This window comes from Pholis gunnellus (genome assembly GCF_910591455.1).
Source record: "Pholis gunnellus genome assembly, chromosome: 17".
Classification (NCBI taxonomy): domain Eukaryota; kingdom Metazoa; phylum Chordata; class Actinopteri; order Perciformes; family Pholidae; genus Pholis; species Pholis gunnellus.
The window spans coordinates 7,578,638-7,596,839 of NC_136544.1; the positions used below are offsets into that span (position 1 = coordinate 7,578,638).

Genomic DNA, 18,202 nt, shown 5'->3' on the forward strand with positions numbered 1-18,202 from the left:
TTAAAAACCTGAAGACATAAGCCTTGGCCAGTTATTGGTTGTAATACTTATAAACATTAATGTCAACTGTATTACCTCTTACAAATTCGAGGATCCCTTTAGTATCTCACCTCTTGAGGTGGAATCGCAGGTACTTGAGCACAGTGAGCCCAGGCAGGAAGGTGCAGCTCATGCAGGTGAGAAGCTGCCAGTAGCGGAGGTGTGCGGCGGTGTACGGGGCAGGAGTGTAGCTGGTCTGCTTCACTAGCTGGCAGTAGACCTCGTCGCGGAGAGGCCGCAGGTCCAGGCAGGTCTGCAGCACGCCCTGGATGATGGGAACCGGCTCCCGTGCCGACTCCAGCTGCTGCAGGCAGTTGAAGAGCTTCACGGCCTCCTCGCGCACCGAGCCGTAGCCTTTCCCACTGTGGTCTGGAGAGAAGAGAAGCAGTGCAACATTGTCTTATACTCTGATTGGATTTTTTTGCCTTTCCTTTTTTTACATTTTGTTGTGTAAACATTAAGCTGCTGCAGACCTTTAAGCTATAATACTATAATTTATTAATAATGTATTTATTACATAATACATGTGTTTTTTTTATCTTTTTGTTTTGTGGCGTGCCCCTGTTGGCGCTTGTTTTACTGAAACAGCCAAGCAGAAAGCAGAACGGTCCTGCATTGCATTGTGCTAAAAGCTGCCTCTGAGCAATTCAAACAGAACAGGTTTGACACATATTGCCAAATGGCAAAAAAAAGCCTTGAACGGGTTGCTAACTGGATATAAACACAGGCTTGAGTGGCCCGTTTCAGCTAGATAGCATAAATAACTGTTCATTTAGTCTTAAAACAGCTTCAAGGAAGACTCAACCGTCACCTCTGAGATCTAAACCCGCTTCAATTGCAAGCACTTAGTTGCCTGCAAAAGTAAAAATAATTTAAAAAAATTAAGTACTGATATGTATCAATACTTCCATATTTGTTGACAACACCAGTGCAACTTCAGACATGCTAGCCATGATAATACCTGATGAGTATATGTTAACTACTTACACGTGTGCTCCAGGCTGCCGTAAGGGAAGGGCAGCAGAGGAGCGTACAGGGGGCACTGGGTGTACTTCAAGATGGGATTGTGCTGGTAGATGTGCTCCACTACCTCAGGGTTGAACTTATTCTCCTAAAGCACACAAGTAAAAAAAAATAAAATGTGACGATAACATCAATAGACACAGTAAAAAACTAACTTTCATCTGCATTCAATATGCCTGCAGCCAACCTGGAAGCACGTCAGTGAGCGGGTGATTGAGCATGTGTGTTTGTCTGTCCGGGGTGACTGGGGTCGTCTTGACCAGGGTCACAATTCAGCTCTGGCAACTTTCAAAGCAGCATGAAGGTCAAGTGATGACCCAGCAAACCGCACTAGCGCGACTGACACGTTATATTTTATCTGCTGGTGTCAATGAGTTTAGTGTGCGTGTTTGTGTCTTTCGTTGCCTATGTGGATAGATGCCTTCCAGCGGTACAGATGGCTTCCATGCTACTGCCCTCTAGCACCTGTTGCTCATTAGTAACGTTGCCACTGCTCTGGATCTCTTCTGTCTCTGCACACCCTCAAACCAGCCGCCCTTTCTCCCTGGCTACAAGACAAGCCCGCTTACTCCCCCTTTCTTAGTGGGGTAAAGTTGACACATTCTTCTGAAGTGTTTGGTGCACAATAGTGACAGGCTTGTCTGTTTGAAATGTGGGAATGAGATGCTGCCCTGTAGATCTTGAGTAGCAGGATACAGCACGACATCCCAGATGAAATGCTTTCACTGTACGTACATGGTTAGGCCCATAGACACACACACACAAAGACTGGAAAGGGGGAAACATCTAGCCTGGAAGCCGATAGCTTCAAACATAGCATGCAGACATGCGAGCGGTACCGACCTTCTCATCTAACTCTCGGCATGAGAGTGAATAAGCAAATTTCCCAAATGATCCATTTTCTAAAAGGATAATTCTCATTTATAACAACTTGTGTCTTGTCATTTCTATAAGATATATGACAACATTATGCTCACCGAAGAAATTGCTAAGATCTGGTGATATAGCAAATTACAAGGGCAGTGGAGGCAAAAAGAAAAAAAACAGAAGGCTAAATCATCTAAACCGCTTTATTTGCAGGTGAAAGCAAAACTATGTGCACCTGTCGCTGATAATATCTCAGTGCACAGAAAATTATAGTCTGTATGTTAACTGTGAGGGATATTTACCCCAGACATTTTAGGTAGGCTTATCATTTCACACTTTGTTTGTCCTTTGTCTCTTAAATATGGTGTGAGATTCACGACAGTGCAGTTCTTCTCCATTTTTCTCTCTTTCACACATGGCCTCTGGCTGAAGGTTTAAGGCTAACACTGCAATCCCTGCTCTGTGGTTAGAACATGAATCTATATTTGAAAAGATAAGAGAGCACTCCTGTTCACACAAAGCCTCTCCTGTTCATTCTCTCTTTGATTTTTTTTTTTGCAGCAGCAGCAGTTCTAATCTCACACTCAAGAGGGGAAATACCTCGCCAAAGTGTGCCTTTGTGTCAAGGTGAGGGAGTAAGAAAGCAACAGACAGAGACAGTGTGAGAGACAAAGACCGATGATGAGACTTCAGGTGGGAAAAGCAAAACAATGAATGAGGTGCACTTTAAAAGCAGGCCCACCAGGCTCATCCAAATGACTAACTTGACCCCTCCTGGCGAAGCAGACGGAGGCAAGCAGATTAACCACTTTCTTTGAGATTAGAGACTCTCGTTGGGAGATTACCGAGACAGGAGGCCAGGCAAAGGACCGCTTATCTGTCCCTTCTGCTTCACGCCAAGCCCTCCTCTGCCAAAACTGCCCCTCTCTTCTCCTCAGGGGCTGCAAGGCGAGTCATCTGTGTGCTCAATGAGATTCCAGCATGCTGTGTTCTCTAGCAACCGCCGGTCTAAAAATATGGCTGACCCTCCACTCCACTCCACTCCACTCCACTCCACTCCACTCCACTCTCCTTCCATGTGAGACGGTAAAGCAAAAAGCATCCTTCTCAAATCCCACTCATCAAACTTTTCTGAGCACCCGACAACTGGAACTAACTTTATCTTGAAACGACCTCTCCGTTTCAGGTCTGTTATTATGTCCTGTCCCGGTGTGGTGGAAATAAGATGAGATCATTCAAAAGAGAAAAGGCAAGCAGGGCAAACTTTGGACTTCAGGGCTAATGAGGCCGTGTGGTTTCCATGGTGACAGAACAGAGGGGGAAGCAACAGCAACTGTATGTGTATGTTTTTTTTTGTGTACGTGTGTGTGTGTGTATGTGTGTGTGTGTGTGTGTGTTGCGTGGCCCACCTCGACGTCTCGAATCAGGAGCTGTGTTGGTGTTTCCACTGGTGCTTTGGTATCAATGATCTTCTGGATGGCACATGCCCAGTGCACAGCCTCGTTGAAGTGCTTGGTGTACAGCCTGTAGCAGTGCTTCCGCCCATAAACTGTGATGCTCCAGTGGCCTGGAAGACACGCCGGACACACACAAAAACAGAGCATTTTATATGATTGGCACTTGAAACTCAACCTGCACTTCATCCGAAAATGTTAAGTAAATGGGGAAGAGAACAGTGAAATGGTCTCTGCATGGGACACCCCGCATAGCTGGTGTGAATCCCTCTCCCTGACTTCCTCTCTCGGTTTCATTGAGAATCAAAGGTCAGCCTGAGAGGAACCTCAGACCATGCCATAACCAAACAAAATCAGAAATTCCATCGATGAGCGTGAACACAAGTGTCAAACCCCTCAGCGATACTCTTCTTGGACAAAAAGTGAAAAAAGACGCACTTCCTCCTTGTGCAGAGGAAGTATTAGACGTAACCCTCTGCAGGCCCACGGCTGTTATCAGCCTTTCCTGCTACGTGACTTGGCACCACACACATCTTTGTTTAGGTTCTTGGTGAGGTACAAACTTCAAATCAAGAGGTTTGACAAGTGAGATTATAACATGGTGATATTGCCATTGCCAACTATGAACCTGTTTGGTGCACTTACTAACTCGGTAAAGTTTCAACAATGCCAGAGATAGAACCCTTAAGGGGAACTACTATTTTATGGTAAGGACCTGAAAATACACAGAGGAAGTAAATGCCTCATGCTACTTTCTCAGTGATTTAGGAGGAACATAAGGTTATTCCGTAGTGAAACACCCAATCGTGCTTGTGACAAAGCCACTATTGAAAGTGCACTTCTGTCCTGAAAGTCCCCTGGCATATTCAGTTAGTAAAAACTATGTTTGGGTTTCGGTTCATACAATAGTTTGGACAGTTTAAGCGGTTTGGGGAAATCAGCAGGACATAATCCCCTCCATTGATGGGCAGGCAGACAAACGTAGAGAGAGGACGACATGTTTGAGTAATACAGCTTTGAAAAAAGACAAGTCATCCCTGTGACTCTTCCCGTACAGAAAATCGTTTCCTCTATATTCTCTATGTCTTATGTTTCTTTCATCCCAGAAAGGGAAGGGGGAAGCCCCCGTTGATTACTCAGATGTGAGGTTTCTAAACCAACCTTGAGCCACATCTTGGACCAAACACAGCTGGGGCTTCCCAAACTTACTCAGAAATACGGCACTCATGGTTAAGGGAAAGGGAACCACATGAAGTCGCTTTCATATAAAAAAAGAAATTCTATGATTCTTTGCTACAACGCATAGGGAATTAACACGGGTCCTACTGGACTCTACAGAGATTACAGGCAAGCATACATGAGCTCAGCTATGCATCAGCTCCTCACCTGTTTCCTTGTATGTCTGCTTGTCTGGCCAGATGACAGAGCAGAGGCTGGTGAGGACCAGCGTGCCCAGTCTGCGGGCTCCTTTCTCTGGTCCGCTGTAGTAGTCGAGGGAGTCCTGGCTCAGCGCAAACCAGTACCGACGCTGCTTGATCCAGTTTCCTCGCACCTCTCGCAACAGCCACCCTATAAATAAGATACACACATGTACCATATGACAAGTCAACTTCCAAAATGAAATAACACGGTGGCACTTGCGTGATTATTTCATTGATTCGTCGAATAACAGAAAATTAATCAGCATGTTTTTTGATCATTAGATTCATGGTTTGAGTAAATGTCAAAACCAAAATGTCAAACATTTGATGGTTTCAAATTCTTGCCATAGATTATAGTGAAATATGTTTGTGTTCTGGACTGTTAAATACAAGACATTTGAACCTTGGGCTCTAGACATTCTGACATTGTGATGGCCGTTTTTCACTGTTTCATGATCTTTTGTAGAGAAAACAACTAATCGAGAAAATAACTGGCAGATTAATCAACAAACTTGCAGCTCTATATGGCTGCATGAACATCACTGAAAATACTTTTTACCAAACGTTACTGTGAGAAATATACTTTACATTCTTAATTTAACTAACAAAATAAAGCCAAAGTTATAGCAACTTATTGCATTTATTTCCACCTGCTTTGAGTGTTTTTTCCCATTTTCCCAGCAGCAACCGTAAAACACACACACACACACACACACACACACACACACACACACACACACACACACACACACACACACACACACACACACACACACACACACACACACACACACAGAGAGAGCAACTTCAATCTCTGCTCAGGTAGACATTACTCCACTGCATGTTTACGTAGCAAATAGTCGTTTGCTTCCATAGTAATGCTCTGAATTTCAAATATAGCACCTTTAGCCCATACTTCTGGCATACCCTCTACTATGCCTTCAGACAAAGCCTTATGTACACATTAACTGCACACCAGGACAAGCATTTCCCTTGAAAGGTCTGGGTGGTAGGTGGGCTAGTCATGGAGCTACTAAACCAGTGCTGCCACACCATGTCTTCACTAAGAATAATCCCCAAGGCACGTAATCGGCCATAAAGTTTGCAGCAGTCTGTATGAGAGTGCCTTGTTGGGGTAAATACTAGGGGATAAAAATACAGCCAGCTAATGGCATAGGCATTAAAGGCTGCATGCAGCCAACATAATTACCACTTTAGAGTTTGACAGAGAGAGAAAAGGAGAGAGAGAGGGGGAGAGAGAGAGAGAGAGAGAGAGAGAGAGAGAGAGAGAGAGAGAGATGTACTGGAACAGTGTGACAGAGAGAGAGAGAGAGAGAGAGACAAAGAGAGTAAAGCAGACATGCCTTCAGCCAGCTCATAGGCATGCCCATTGGTCTTGCCAGGCCTGGCTCCAATATGCAAGACTGTTGTGTTCCCAAAGTCCTGAGGGTTTGGAAAGACTGCAACAGCCCAGATTCACTGCTCCACAGCAGTGAACTTCTTTTCCCCCCCTCAGCTATGTGTGCAAATTGTTCCTAATAAATATGTAATCTCAGAGCAGATAAATAAACTAGTTTTTAAGAGCTCTGTCCAGATGCCATCCGGAGACAAACAAGAGAGAGGAGGATTGAACTGGTACGGGTCACAGTTCATCCAGAGGGCTAGGGGAGAGGCTGGCAGAGGGCAGAAGCAGGCCACCTGGATCAATTCTAGGCAGAGTGGGACTATCAGCAGGGGCAGGGCACTGCTATACACCGGCAGTGCGCCATTTGTTGGGTGGCTGCATGTGTGTTAATATAGTTTGTGGATGCATATTTGAGAGTGGTTTGAAAGAAACAATTAGGCAATGTACATTCAGCTTCCTACCCTGTGAAAACGACAATGACGCCACGGCAGCATCACAGCTTCCTCTGTGGTTAGCAAGCTGTGCGCCACCTGTCAGACAGCGCTCATTTCGTCTGCTTCTTTCTTTCCTCTGCTCTCACTTACTTCTTATGTACTTTCATCTCCCCCATTTCTCTTCTCTCCCTGTTTTCGTCCTTGCCTCAAATAGGTTTTCCCAGGCAGTGCAAATCCTCCATTGCCTCACTGCTACTCAAAAATAAAAAATAAAGAGAGAGGAGGAGCGGGGGGGGGGGGGGGGCAAAGGCTTAGCCTCTCAGGCTGTTTCCTGTTTAAGAATGCTTCTATATTATATAAGTGGAAAGTTTGAACCCACCCCAATATAGCCTAAAGCAAAACCCCTGAAGGTATTTAACACCACATCAGAGGGGCAAAGCATCAAAACCCACCGTGAAACGGATAAATAAAAACCATGAGGTAAGTTGGGCTGAGCATGTTGACAGACTGGATGTACGACGGGGGAGGCAGACAAGCTGACTGGGCGAGAGACATGGAGAGAAGGGCATGCCTGCTACCTCGACGCCTCTGTCACAGACATGGGACGTCCAACAGATGCTGCTCTTTTTGGGAACTTTAAACAGTGCGATAAGGAAAGGCAAAAAAAGAAAGAGAGGCAGAGAGGAGCACAGTCCCCTGTACACCTCTCCCATGGTCTCCCATCTGGATCCCATCTCTGTGGCCTGCTAATGTCTCCCCTGGGGGCCACGGCTCACATTTAATTTGTTTCATTTGTGACCCCTGACCCCAAATGCCCTGCCCCCTCAAACACAGACTGTGCAAACAATCTCTCTCTGTGCATTTCCATCTCTTTACTGCAAACCTGCTGAATGCTTGGCTCCATTCATTTTGATATGACATTCTAATGAAATATAAGCATTGCAAATAAAACTTCAAAGTTCAATTCTAAAATGTGATCATGCGCAAAGCCACAGGCATATGTATGCAGGCGTTTCACTGATAACTTATTTATTTAGCAACATCAAAGTAACTATTTCACTTCAGGCAAACATTTTGCTCTTTAAAACTCTAAACTTTCAGGTCAGCCCATGAACCAAACCCCATAACTTTAGCTTGTTTCAGGTTTTGTAAATACAGTTTAAAAATCAGACAGAAATTCGGAGAGTATGTCTATTTCTTTACCTTGCCCTGTCAAAGTCCACACCTGTTTTTACATTAATAGTGGTGAAAAACAAACATTATTAGGTCTGCTAATGTTGACAGCTGGATCTTTATAAAATGATATATTCATCAACATATTATGAATTGTAAATTGGACCTTAACTCTCATTTTTCTTGAAACTTTGCTTCCCCTTTTGGATCAAACAGAGCATGAGAATCTCTGCATCATAAACCAAGCAGCTCATTTGAACTGTTGATCATCAAGGGTATGTAAATAAACAGCTGTCTTCTTAACATCTCTTCCTGGAAGCACTCCATGGCTTTTACAACTCATCCTACCACCATTGGTCTATATCTGCAATGATTGTGGCCTATTTTAGATACTGGGTCATATTAATCCCTATGTAGCCTCAGGACGTCCTGCTGGGAAAAAAAGGAAAACTTGAATGGAGGAACTGTTGAAAACATATCCTTGTGCACAGAAAAGAGAGGGATTATCTAACGCCCTGAGATGTTGAGGTGGCTGTAATATTGTGGTCAGTTGAAGGATGAATCCCAAGTGACACTGTAATCAATAGCCCATGGAAAATAGCTATCCACTCTTTTGGAGGGAAACTATTCTGACAGAGAGCGGACAGCAGTAAGGGAGGGGCACTAGCCAGGAGCGCATAGTAACTGCTGTCAGAATTAGGCAATCTGACTAACGCCGTTCCAAACAGGACGTAACTTATCCAACTGCTGCCTTTCAGAAGCAGGCCAAGAAAAAAAAAGAAAGAAAATAAATTCACACAGAAATATCCTATGAGATCATTCCTCAAAAGCACCAGACACCCAAGATGGCGCTCCTGATGCCAGTAGCATTCCCTTCATGAAGACACAGAGGGACGAGGGGAGAGTGGGAGCAGCTGTGCCACATGTGGTCAGAGAGGAGCCGGCTTCAAGGCGACAGCCCAGCATGTAGCGATAACAGTACTTATTAGGAGATTATTAGGGTAATGAAATATATACTATAATTAATGTATACAACCAGGTCCTGCAAGGACCTCATTTATTAACTGAGGGACGAAGTAATAGTCTTAAATGTTTAGTCTGTAAAGTGTGAAAAGAAAAAAAAATGCTTTCAAGAGCCAAAGCTGATGTCTTCAATTTGTATGTTTTGTCTAACCAACAGTCGCAAGGATATTTGATTTGCATTAATATACATATATATATTTGCATACATACATACATACATACATACATACATACATACATACATACATACATACATACATACATACATATATATATATAAAAAATGCATTTAAGAAGCTGGAACCACTGAATGTTTAGCATTTTTGCAAGAATAATCCACTTATTGGTTCACCTGTATGACCCACCACAACTGAACATGGCAGGCAGATGCGTTCAGGCGATGGAAGACCAGAGTAACGGTGGTGTCATGTCACTCACCTTTGACTAGCAGTTCAGGCTCTTCCTCCAGGCCCATCTTATTCTTCTCGATGATCAGACTCTTCATCTCGTCAGACACCTCTGAGACAGTGTGCCTGTGTAGAGGAGTAGAGAGAGAATGTAAATAACTCTGCTTCCCTCTCAACTGAAGTCTTCCCCTGACTACTCACTCCCATTGGATAGCTAATTGGCTCGGAGACACACAGTTGGCTGCGAACCCCCCCCCCCCCTGTGACACTGTGCCAACTACAAGCCTCTGTGATACTCTTAGGTGGGGGTCACACCGGGGGGACTGGAAGAAGTTCCATGAATATCTGTCCTCCAGCGTTCCCCCAGTTTCCCTCTCTAGCAGCACGCAAGCACACAAACACACACTGATACATACCACGCCACTGTGGACAGCTCGTCTCTCTTTTATCACTTTGGCCGCCGCGCAGAGCGAGCGACTGAAAATAAACGTGACAGAGAGACGCCGGCCTGACTCCCAGCCAGCCAGCTCTCACCGGTCAGAGGAAGGCAGAAGGTTCAAGAGGTCACAGCCTTGGATAGTTAACATCAAAAAGATCTGTAAATCTGTTGAACCGCTGTCCTTTCTTTCTCCGTTTAGTGCCTCACGGACACATCTGCAGCTACCTCCATATACAATGATGTTTCAACATCTGGTCAGGCAAGGTTGTGGACTAATTCAGACTTTGTTATCTCAGGCCAAGGCCCATGTAAAGTCTATTAGAGTGTTTGTAGGTTTTATCTCTCTTCATTTATTTATCTGATTGCTTGTACATTTTCTCCATTTCCTGCATCTAATTAGCATTCGAGGTACGAGTGACAAACCCCTCCTTCCTTCCTTCCTTCCTTCCTGTCCTGCTGGGATCATTGCTTAGGAAATGAATGAAGCCCTCCCTCCCTCCCTCCCTCCCAGGGACATTTGGCCTCCTGTTACTCCTTCGCCAGCTGATTTACGTCCTTATTGATCTGATAATTCCGGAAGGTTTCTGCTCACGGAAGCCAGCGATAATCAATGAGTCTAAATATAGCCTTATCTTTTTTGGCTCTGCTTACATGACTGCAGAAGCCAATTCCTTTCACCGTGTGCGCTGACCTGATCCTGTCTATACTATGGTTTATCATGTTGACCTCTATGACATTACACAGTGCTTATGCTTGAATGCATACAATTTATTAAATGTATTTGCTGTTGAAGATCCTAACTGATTGGCATCAGTTCCAAATTTAGGCCAATGTTCAGACACGGTGAAACTCTATATTGTGGGCCAGTTTTTCTGTATGTGAATGTGAACTGGTTTAGGGTGTCACATTATACTCGGTAAGGCTGTATAACTAAGCCGGCTCGCCTGCAGCAGCAGCCTATGGGGACCTCCGACCCTGAATCAACAGACCCCACTAATAGGCATTCAAATAAACACAGATATGCGACGACGTCTCTTATTTGAGGTTGTTAAAAAAACCCTGCTACATAACGGAGACATAACGGAGACATACACGCAGAGAAAATCTAAACGTAGCCAGAGAGAGGACCTTGATCAATAGAAAAACTATGCCTCGAGTGGAAAATATAGCCTGCTGTGCAAGTGTTTATGTTCCTTGGATTATTGCTATTGTCTGGGATGGGCTTGCATCCAAAATGTCAAGAGTAATAAAAAAAACAATCCTTTTAGCAATGAAGCATACACTAATAGCACAAGGCTTTTTGGATTTAGAAAATTTTAAACAGAAAATAAAGAGGTGACTTCCAAATTTACTGAATTTACTGTTTATTGAAGAGGTTCATGTGGTACACATGCATCCTGGGGGGAATATTCTTTGAGAAATGAAACTTGGCTCTCATGTGTGCAGATTTCTAAGAATTATAGGCATTTTGCCGTTCTGCTGAACAGACCTTAACTAGCCTGCCCCCAGCTTTAGTGCTTCTTTTAGGCCACGTACAGAAGGAGGAGGGAATAAAATACAGATTTTGACCTTTAGCAGCATGAACTAGCCTGACCTTCAATACAATGCTGCCTGAGCAGAGCCAGCTTGATTATTGTGCTCAGAACCAGCCTAATGTTGATGTGGGGGCCTTTGGAGCTCCACAGCTGTCCAGCAGCCCTAAAACTTCCACCTCCACCTCCACTCAGCCCCCGCCAGCCTCCCATGCTACCGCCCCCACATTCCCAGAAGCCCCAGCAAAGCCCGTGACGGTGGGGCCTTTAGTGGGCAACTTCCTGTGGAGTGCAGGAAACAATTTGACATGGGGATTAGAGAGCACGGAGAATAGAGCTCTCAGAGAGAGAAAGAGACAGAGAGAGGGAGAAGTCATGAAAAGAAGAGTCAGAAAAGAAGAAAGGAATATTTCCCAAAATTAAAACCAAATAAAAGTGACTCATACATTTACATCCTGTGCAGTTGTGCGAGTGTAAATGTCCCACAGCCGCTTTACAGACGTGAGAGACTGTATGGTGTAAAGCATATGAGGCCCTTTTCTATCGTGTGATATGTGGCAGAAGAGTCATCAATCATTACTTGTCACCACTCATTTGTTTGTGCCCTACTTTCATAATTTCACACACACAATATCACATCTCTTTTATACCTAAACAACACAATAACAATATGGTTGTGACAACAAAGAAACACAGTATTGGCTTGTTGGAAAAAAAGGAAGAGAGAACAACATAGTAAAAGAAAGTAAAAGAAAGAGGAAGAAAATGATTTAAAGAGGACACATTAGGGCAGCAAATGACAACAGGCCAACTGTGTTTCAAGAATAAGTTTCATTTTTCTCTTTTGCAAACCGTAATCACTCATTGTCAAGCATGCTGCATGATGACAGAAGGTAAAAACATTGTCATATCATCCCAATAAAACTATTAGGTAATATTGATCTGCCAAAATGACAAATAAAATACTCTAAATTATATGAGGTCACCAAATCCCAAGTACTTAAAAGAGTGATAAAGGTGTACGATGTCCCGCCCTAACAGGTGCAACGAAATCAACAGTAGAATAGTGGAGATGTCAGTCAAGTACAGTCTGTACACGCCCACACAGTCCTAACAAGACCTACAACAGGTATAAGCACCAGTGCGGCTGTCAAGTTAGGTAGTAAGCTTTTTTTAAGGCTAAGATTTTTGCTACCTCATCATGCCGGCCTTAATCCTGTCATTTCTTACACCGGGATTACGTGATGAGCAATAACTGCAGTTATTGTCGAAAGCAGAATTTTAAATTATCAAAAATACCGTAGTGCTCTGCCTGCTTATGCTTTATGTTTGTTAAACTATAATTGCAAAACTGTTCACACCAGCCTAAGTACGTAATTCCAAATCGGAGGTATTGGGAATATCTGACATGAACAATATCTCCCCCTTGTTGAAAATAACTATAGTACTGTAAACAAACCTTTGGCAAAATGTCTGCTAAGCCTTCATAGCAGACAGTTACAATAACACTAATACAACTGATTCGCCTAGGGCGGCAACTCCCTTGCAACTCTTTCAAATGTCAGAAAATAGTGAAAAATGCCAGCTTGGATTTTCCTTCGCTTTGTTTAGTCTGACCAACAGTCCAACGCCCAAAGATATTCAATTAGAATCTTCACATTTAGAAGGTGGAACCAGCAAATGCACAAAAGCAGCTCATGCTAACAGTGGGGTAACCATATGTAAACACACAATTCTAAATAATGGGAGGTTTTCCCATTCTTCCCATTCTTATGACATTGAAAGCAGCATTATTTAAGCTACAGACTCAAATTAACAGCATCTGGACTGTTCCTACTGTACATATTGTAATCAGGTCATGAGCATATTGTCATGAGCATATTGTCTGCATCCCTTTCATGGTGGCAATGGTGGTGACACACTTAAATCCACCAAGTGTGAGCAGCACAACGAGTTGATTAGTTTGCGACTGCCTGTCTGATGGTGGCCGCTGGAGCGATGAGTAATTGATTTCAGTCTGGGGTCTAATCAAAATGCCGAGACGCTAATTAAAGTCAGAAAAGTTGTGTCCTTGCTCTCGGGCTTGGGTGACCGCAGTGGAAACAGTGGAGACATGTTCCGGCACACAAAGCGGGTCCTTGTGACCACAAGAACATGCACAGTTGCAAAAGTGACCCTTGTGTGGACGTGTCACTGAAATACTTTGAGATTTATGTGATGGATGAAATGTCTGGTCCAAAAAGGCATTCGAATAAATGACCTCGAACCTCAACAGGGATTGATGAGCCTGGACAGCAAACCCGGTTGATGTCCAGGCTCATAAAATGACGTAAATCAACACAGTTTATTAGACATCTGAAAAAAGCACTGAGGATAAATAACACTATATGAGACGACCTTCATTAAAATACAGTGGGTCATACTGTAGCACTAAATAACCAGTTCCTCTTTGCAGAAATCTATTCCTCTTAAGTCTTGATCCCCTCCCCCACATTCAATGGGCCTCTGGCTGAAGCTGGGCTGGTGGGAAAATGGGAATGTGGTGATTAAGACTGGGCCTATATGACCTCCCAGCTAAAAATACGCTGTTTACTCAAGACAACTGCCAAGAAACTCTGGACTAGGCAGAGGGGAGAGGGAAAAAAAAGTAATGTTTTGAAAAAAGGAGGAGAGGGGGGTGGGGGTGGGGGGGGGGGGGGGGGGGGGGGGGGGGGATCTGTGACAGGAAGTCTAAGTTTGTGACTGAAGGAGAGAGTGTTGATCAGCAAGACATTTTATGATTGAGAGTAAGTGACTTCTTAGCTTGAAGTCACTCTGATGGTGTGACTCGGTGAATTCAAACTTTTTATATTTGCTAGTGTTGTAAACACGGCCAGCTTGTGATGACTGGATGGTTGACAGACAGGCCGATAGACACTCATACAGGCAATTACCAGGGGCCCACTTCTAAGCTTTACACGCAAACATCCACATGGTTCATGCATGCTCACACTTCTCTCTCGCACACACACACATAAATTCACACACATGAAATATATTCTGAAACATTGGTTTCTTTCAAACATTGCAGCCTGGCAGCCACACCATAAAAAGAAAAAGTCTAAGTCTAAAAATGCCAAAGCAGAAGGGGGGCTAATGTGAAAGAGGACGGAGCAAATGGTGAGACAGGGAGATGGAGAAGTTCTCAAGTGTCTACGTTCCTTCTGGTACAGTTAGTGCTCTGTTCTTTGCCCCAGCTATGAGAAGGAACTTAAGAGTCAGGAACGCAGGGATTGAAAAAAAAAAGTGATGATGTAAGACAGATTTGAGTGTGAGCACAGCAGGAGGGAGCAAGCTGCTTGGGACGTTGTGCTGACTGAGAGACAGACAGGAGAGACCACGTGCCGCCCGCCTGCAGAGAGATGTCCATCACCCACACCCTCAGTAAGCTGCCTGCGACTGCGAGAGGTCAGAGCAAACACACAACATATCTATTACAGGACTCCTGACATAGGCCAAACTAATATTATCATTTGAAAACCGGGTTTCCAGCCTTTCCAGATTTGTTTCTGCAGTAAGGCTTGGTAATCTTTTTCAAAAACATTTTTCTTATATATTTGTTGAAATTCTCTTTTACAACCCGACAACAATCAAAAATGAAAATGCACTGACAAAAATATATATATATATATATATATATATATATATATATATATCTGATCCCGTCCAATCATTTAATTTGGCTCATTTCAAACTTCACGTTGCAGTTCCTCGATTCACAAATGACAGAATGCATAGCTGCAGAACCATGTCGGGGTACTTATTAAAGCCAAGTCCAATCTCTCGAAGCTAATGGAGTCCATTTATCACAATGATAAAAGTATATCTTGTAAAAGAAATCCCTCAATAAATGCACATATTTCCAAAGAAAAATTGACAAAACTTTCCACCTTGTTACTGAAAATGTACACTAGCATGCTCTGTGTCACTTTTTTAATGACAGCAATATGTTTTGATCACATGCGTCTATGTGTAATAACTCTTATTATGTGTGGAAAAATAATGAATAGAGTTGCCTGTGCATGTGCCCTGAAGCTATGTTTGTGTAATACAAATCCTGTTAGAAGCCTAAAAATGCATAACACAGACAAGTTATGGTTGGTTCAAAATTGAACGTGACACAATGTGAGCACACTGTATACAAAATACATTGGTGATACTCAATTATAACTAGGTATTCTGGGTGAGCCCTGAAATGGCTCATCCTCACATGTGTCTGTACCGACCACTCAGAGGCCGGCCCATCTCCTATCCCTAACCACATCATGTTGGCAGCACGATGAATTATCCAAGCATTACCATATTAACCTCAGTCTAGTAGAACAAACATAAATCCCTCCAATTCATCACCAGCACAGCTGGGCCGTTATTCAAACTAATAGTTGAGATTAATGTCACCTTCTGGACAGTCCAATTCAATAGCTCAATAAAAGAAAGTAAACCAGAGCTGCCCTGTCTGTTACATGAGACTGAAGATGAAAGGATATGGAACCATTTGCTACGTCACAATGCCCGACTTGTAAGAGCTTGGCTTTCCCTCCGTACAGCTGAACTTCTGGGCGTGTCCTGTCATTGGCCAGGTAATGACCACGCATTACACTCTTTAATCTCTGCACTCAGTGTGATAATTAGAGCCAGGCGTTCAACACACTCCCTTCAAAACCAGTAGTTAATTAGGCTATGTGGCCCGGGGCCACCTCCACTATAATGTAGAAGTGACACACATCCGAGCCACACCTCTTCTAGGAGTGGTGCTGAGGTAGGACTGAGTCACCCTGTTCGTGAGCCTGCCTCCCTTCTTCCTTCTTTCCCTCAAGCCTCGAGAGACAGCTGCTCCTGTTCTGTAAAACAGCGACAAAATGTCACATCTTCTGCTCCCTTGCCCACGTCCTGATGCAGCTCTTCTCTTGCTGAGTATTGTTGCAGACCCTTGTCTATTCATATGTGGTGTGTGTGTGTGTGCGATAGTCCCACAAGTCGAGCTTTGTGACTCATTGCCTGTGAGTCGGCAGATGTACAGGAGAGATTGCAGATGAGGGAAAGGGGGGGGGGGGGGGGGGGGGGGACGATAAGGGCATGATGCCAGCGACAGAGTGGAGCAGAGCCTGGCTACATCACTGTCTGAGATCACGGCCCTGCACTAATAGTCTGGATCTAGCCCTCCATGAATCACTCACTTCATTGGCACCAGCATTCACTTGTCAACCACATGACCATTTGAATTTCATTATTCACGAGACGCATGGTGGTTCCTTGTAACGAGCAGTTTGATATACCGACTTTAACTAACAAAGTGATTGAATTTGTTTATCTGGAAGCCGGACAGAGTTAACCTATAATTTGATCACAACATTCTAGGTTGAAGATCGACATATGATTGGCCAATGTGGCCCGCAAGCAGCCGAGCCAACCTCTGAATGGCAAATCAAACAGTCAAGAGGTTAATGAGTGAAAACTGACAGCGGCATAATCCATAAGCAATCAAAGCACCACTGCAGCTGGGAAACGTCGTCTGAGCAAGCTCAAATGACTGTCAATATGAGTCTGCAACACTTGTATGCGCACACATGTGAGCTTGGCGGTGGATTTGTGGTTAGGCACATGTGGCATGACTAGACACATGAGGAGAGCCCCGTGAGAGGAAACATACAGTGCAGATGAAGTGAAAAATCAAGTGATTAGCCTGTACTTACACATGTGCCTGCCGGGTGATACAGAACTCCCCGGCACTCAGAGGAAGTATATGAGCAAAATAAGGAACTATCACTTCCTAAAATTCGGGTTAAAGAAAAAAAATCAGTTTCTTTTTCTCCTTACCCGTTTGTTCCATTGGCTGTGAGAGTTGGTTGAGAAACAGTCACTTCAGCTGGACTCTGTCAACAGAAGAGAGAGAATAGGGTAAATAGACGATAATGCAACACGAATAGCAGTCTGTCCTTAGAACTAGTCAACAGGTTGGAGTGATCCCTCAATAGTTTGCCTTCAGTGGCCATGTTACAGTAGAGCGTGCAGCCGTTCCTGGCAGACTCAGCACATAGCTGCTCTGTTCCTGCAATGCTTGGCTTTCACTTGCAAGGGGTGAGCTGGTGGGGAGAATTATGGCATTCAAAACAGGCTCATTTAATATAGGAGTGGGGAACAGAGGAATCATTTGTGTAATAGCTGCGTGCACCCAGACCAGCAAACCCCAAAAGGCTTTTACTCAGTCAAGTCATTTCTCTGAGAAGGTTGTGAACCTAAAAATAACCCTAGTCTTTGAGATTGCACTCCTAACAGGAACTGCTGCCTTCATCTTTTCTCCACATTTATCCACATGTTTATATATATATATATATATATATATATATATATATATATTTATATGTCACAAGTTGGCTTTAGCTTGATGAAAACAAGCAGGAAAGAAAAACAGCCCCTGGATTGTATAAAAACAGCGCTTTGCGGGGTAAAATGATGGTGTATTAATGTTGATTATCTGATGAACACAGCCACAAGTCTGAAACATATTATGAGACAAGTGTTGGGGAAATGATCTCAACTGTTAGCCAGCTGCTCGTATCAAATCGCATTCCCTCTTTCTTGGGCGTCAGATTTGTATGGAAACTGGGTTTAGCGCTTCTACAGACTACAAATGGGGCTGCCACTGGCAGGCATGTAAAAATCTAATTTCATGCGTGGAACAATTCACTTTTCATTCAAAGGCTCCCCTGTTAAGCAGAGGACAGGAAAGGGTGTTTCGCGGCGCTCAGGCCCCTGGATTCCCAACCTGACCTTGGAAAACCCCATCAAACATCAGAGCTTGCTGTGTGCAATTTGGACAGAATCCCTGGTGTGCAGGGCAGCACTGTGTGTCCTGACTTGTTGTCTCTATGAACCACAACCTTGAGCCAGCTCCTGTGTCTGCTCCGGCCCAGCACAGGGGTGTTGGCCTACCTGAAACTCTATC

The 18,202-nt window shown here is 43.9% G+C and overlaps 1 protein-coding gene across 2 annotated transcripts in view; it reads right to left on the reverse strand.

The window, feature by feature from the left end:
- Positions 1 to 18,202, reverse strand: part of plekhh3 (pleckstrin homology, MyTH4 and FERM domain containing H3) — a 30,405-nt gene that overhangs the window by 7,914 nt on the left and 4,289 nt on the right. For both annotated transcript variants that reach the window (XM_079177472.1, XM_079177471.1), the window contains exons 2-7: positions 17,074 to 17,129; positions 9,278 to 9,372; positions 4,770 to 4,952; positions 3,339 to 3,496; positions 1,027 to 1,150; positions 111 to 408 (exon numbers count right to left, since the gene is read on the reverse strand). In XM_079177472.1, coding sequence (XP_079033598.1) covers positions 111 to 408; positions 1,027 to 1,150; positions 3,339 to 3,496; positions 4,770 to 4,952; positions 9,278 to 9,372; positions 17,074 to 17,129 — 914 coding nt within the window. The remainder of the gene's footprint in view (positions 1 to 110; positions 409 to 1,026; positions 1,151 to 3,338; positions 3,497 to 4,769; positions 4,953 to 9,277; positions 9,373 to 17,073; positions 17,130 to 18,202) is intronic.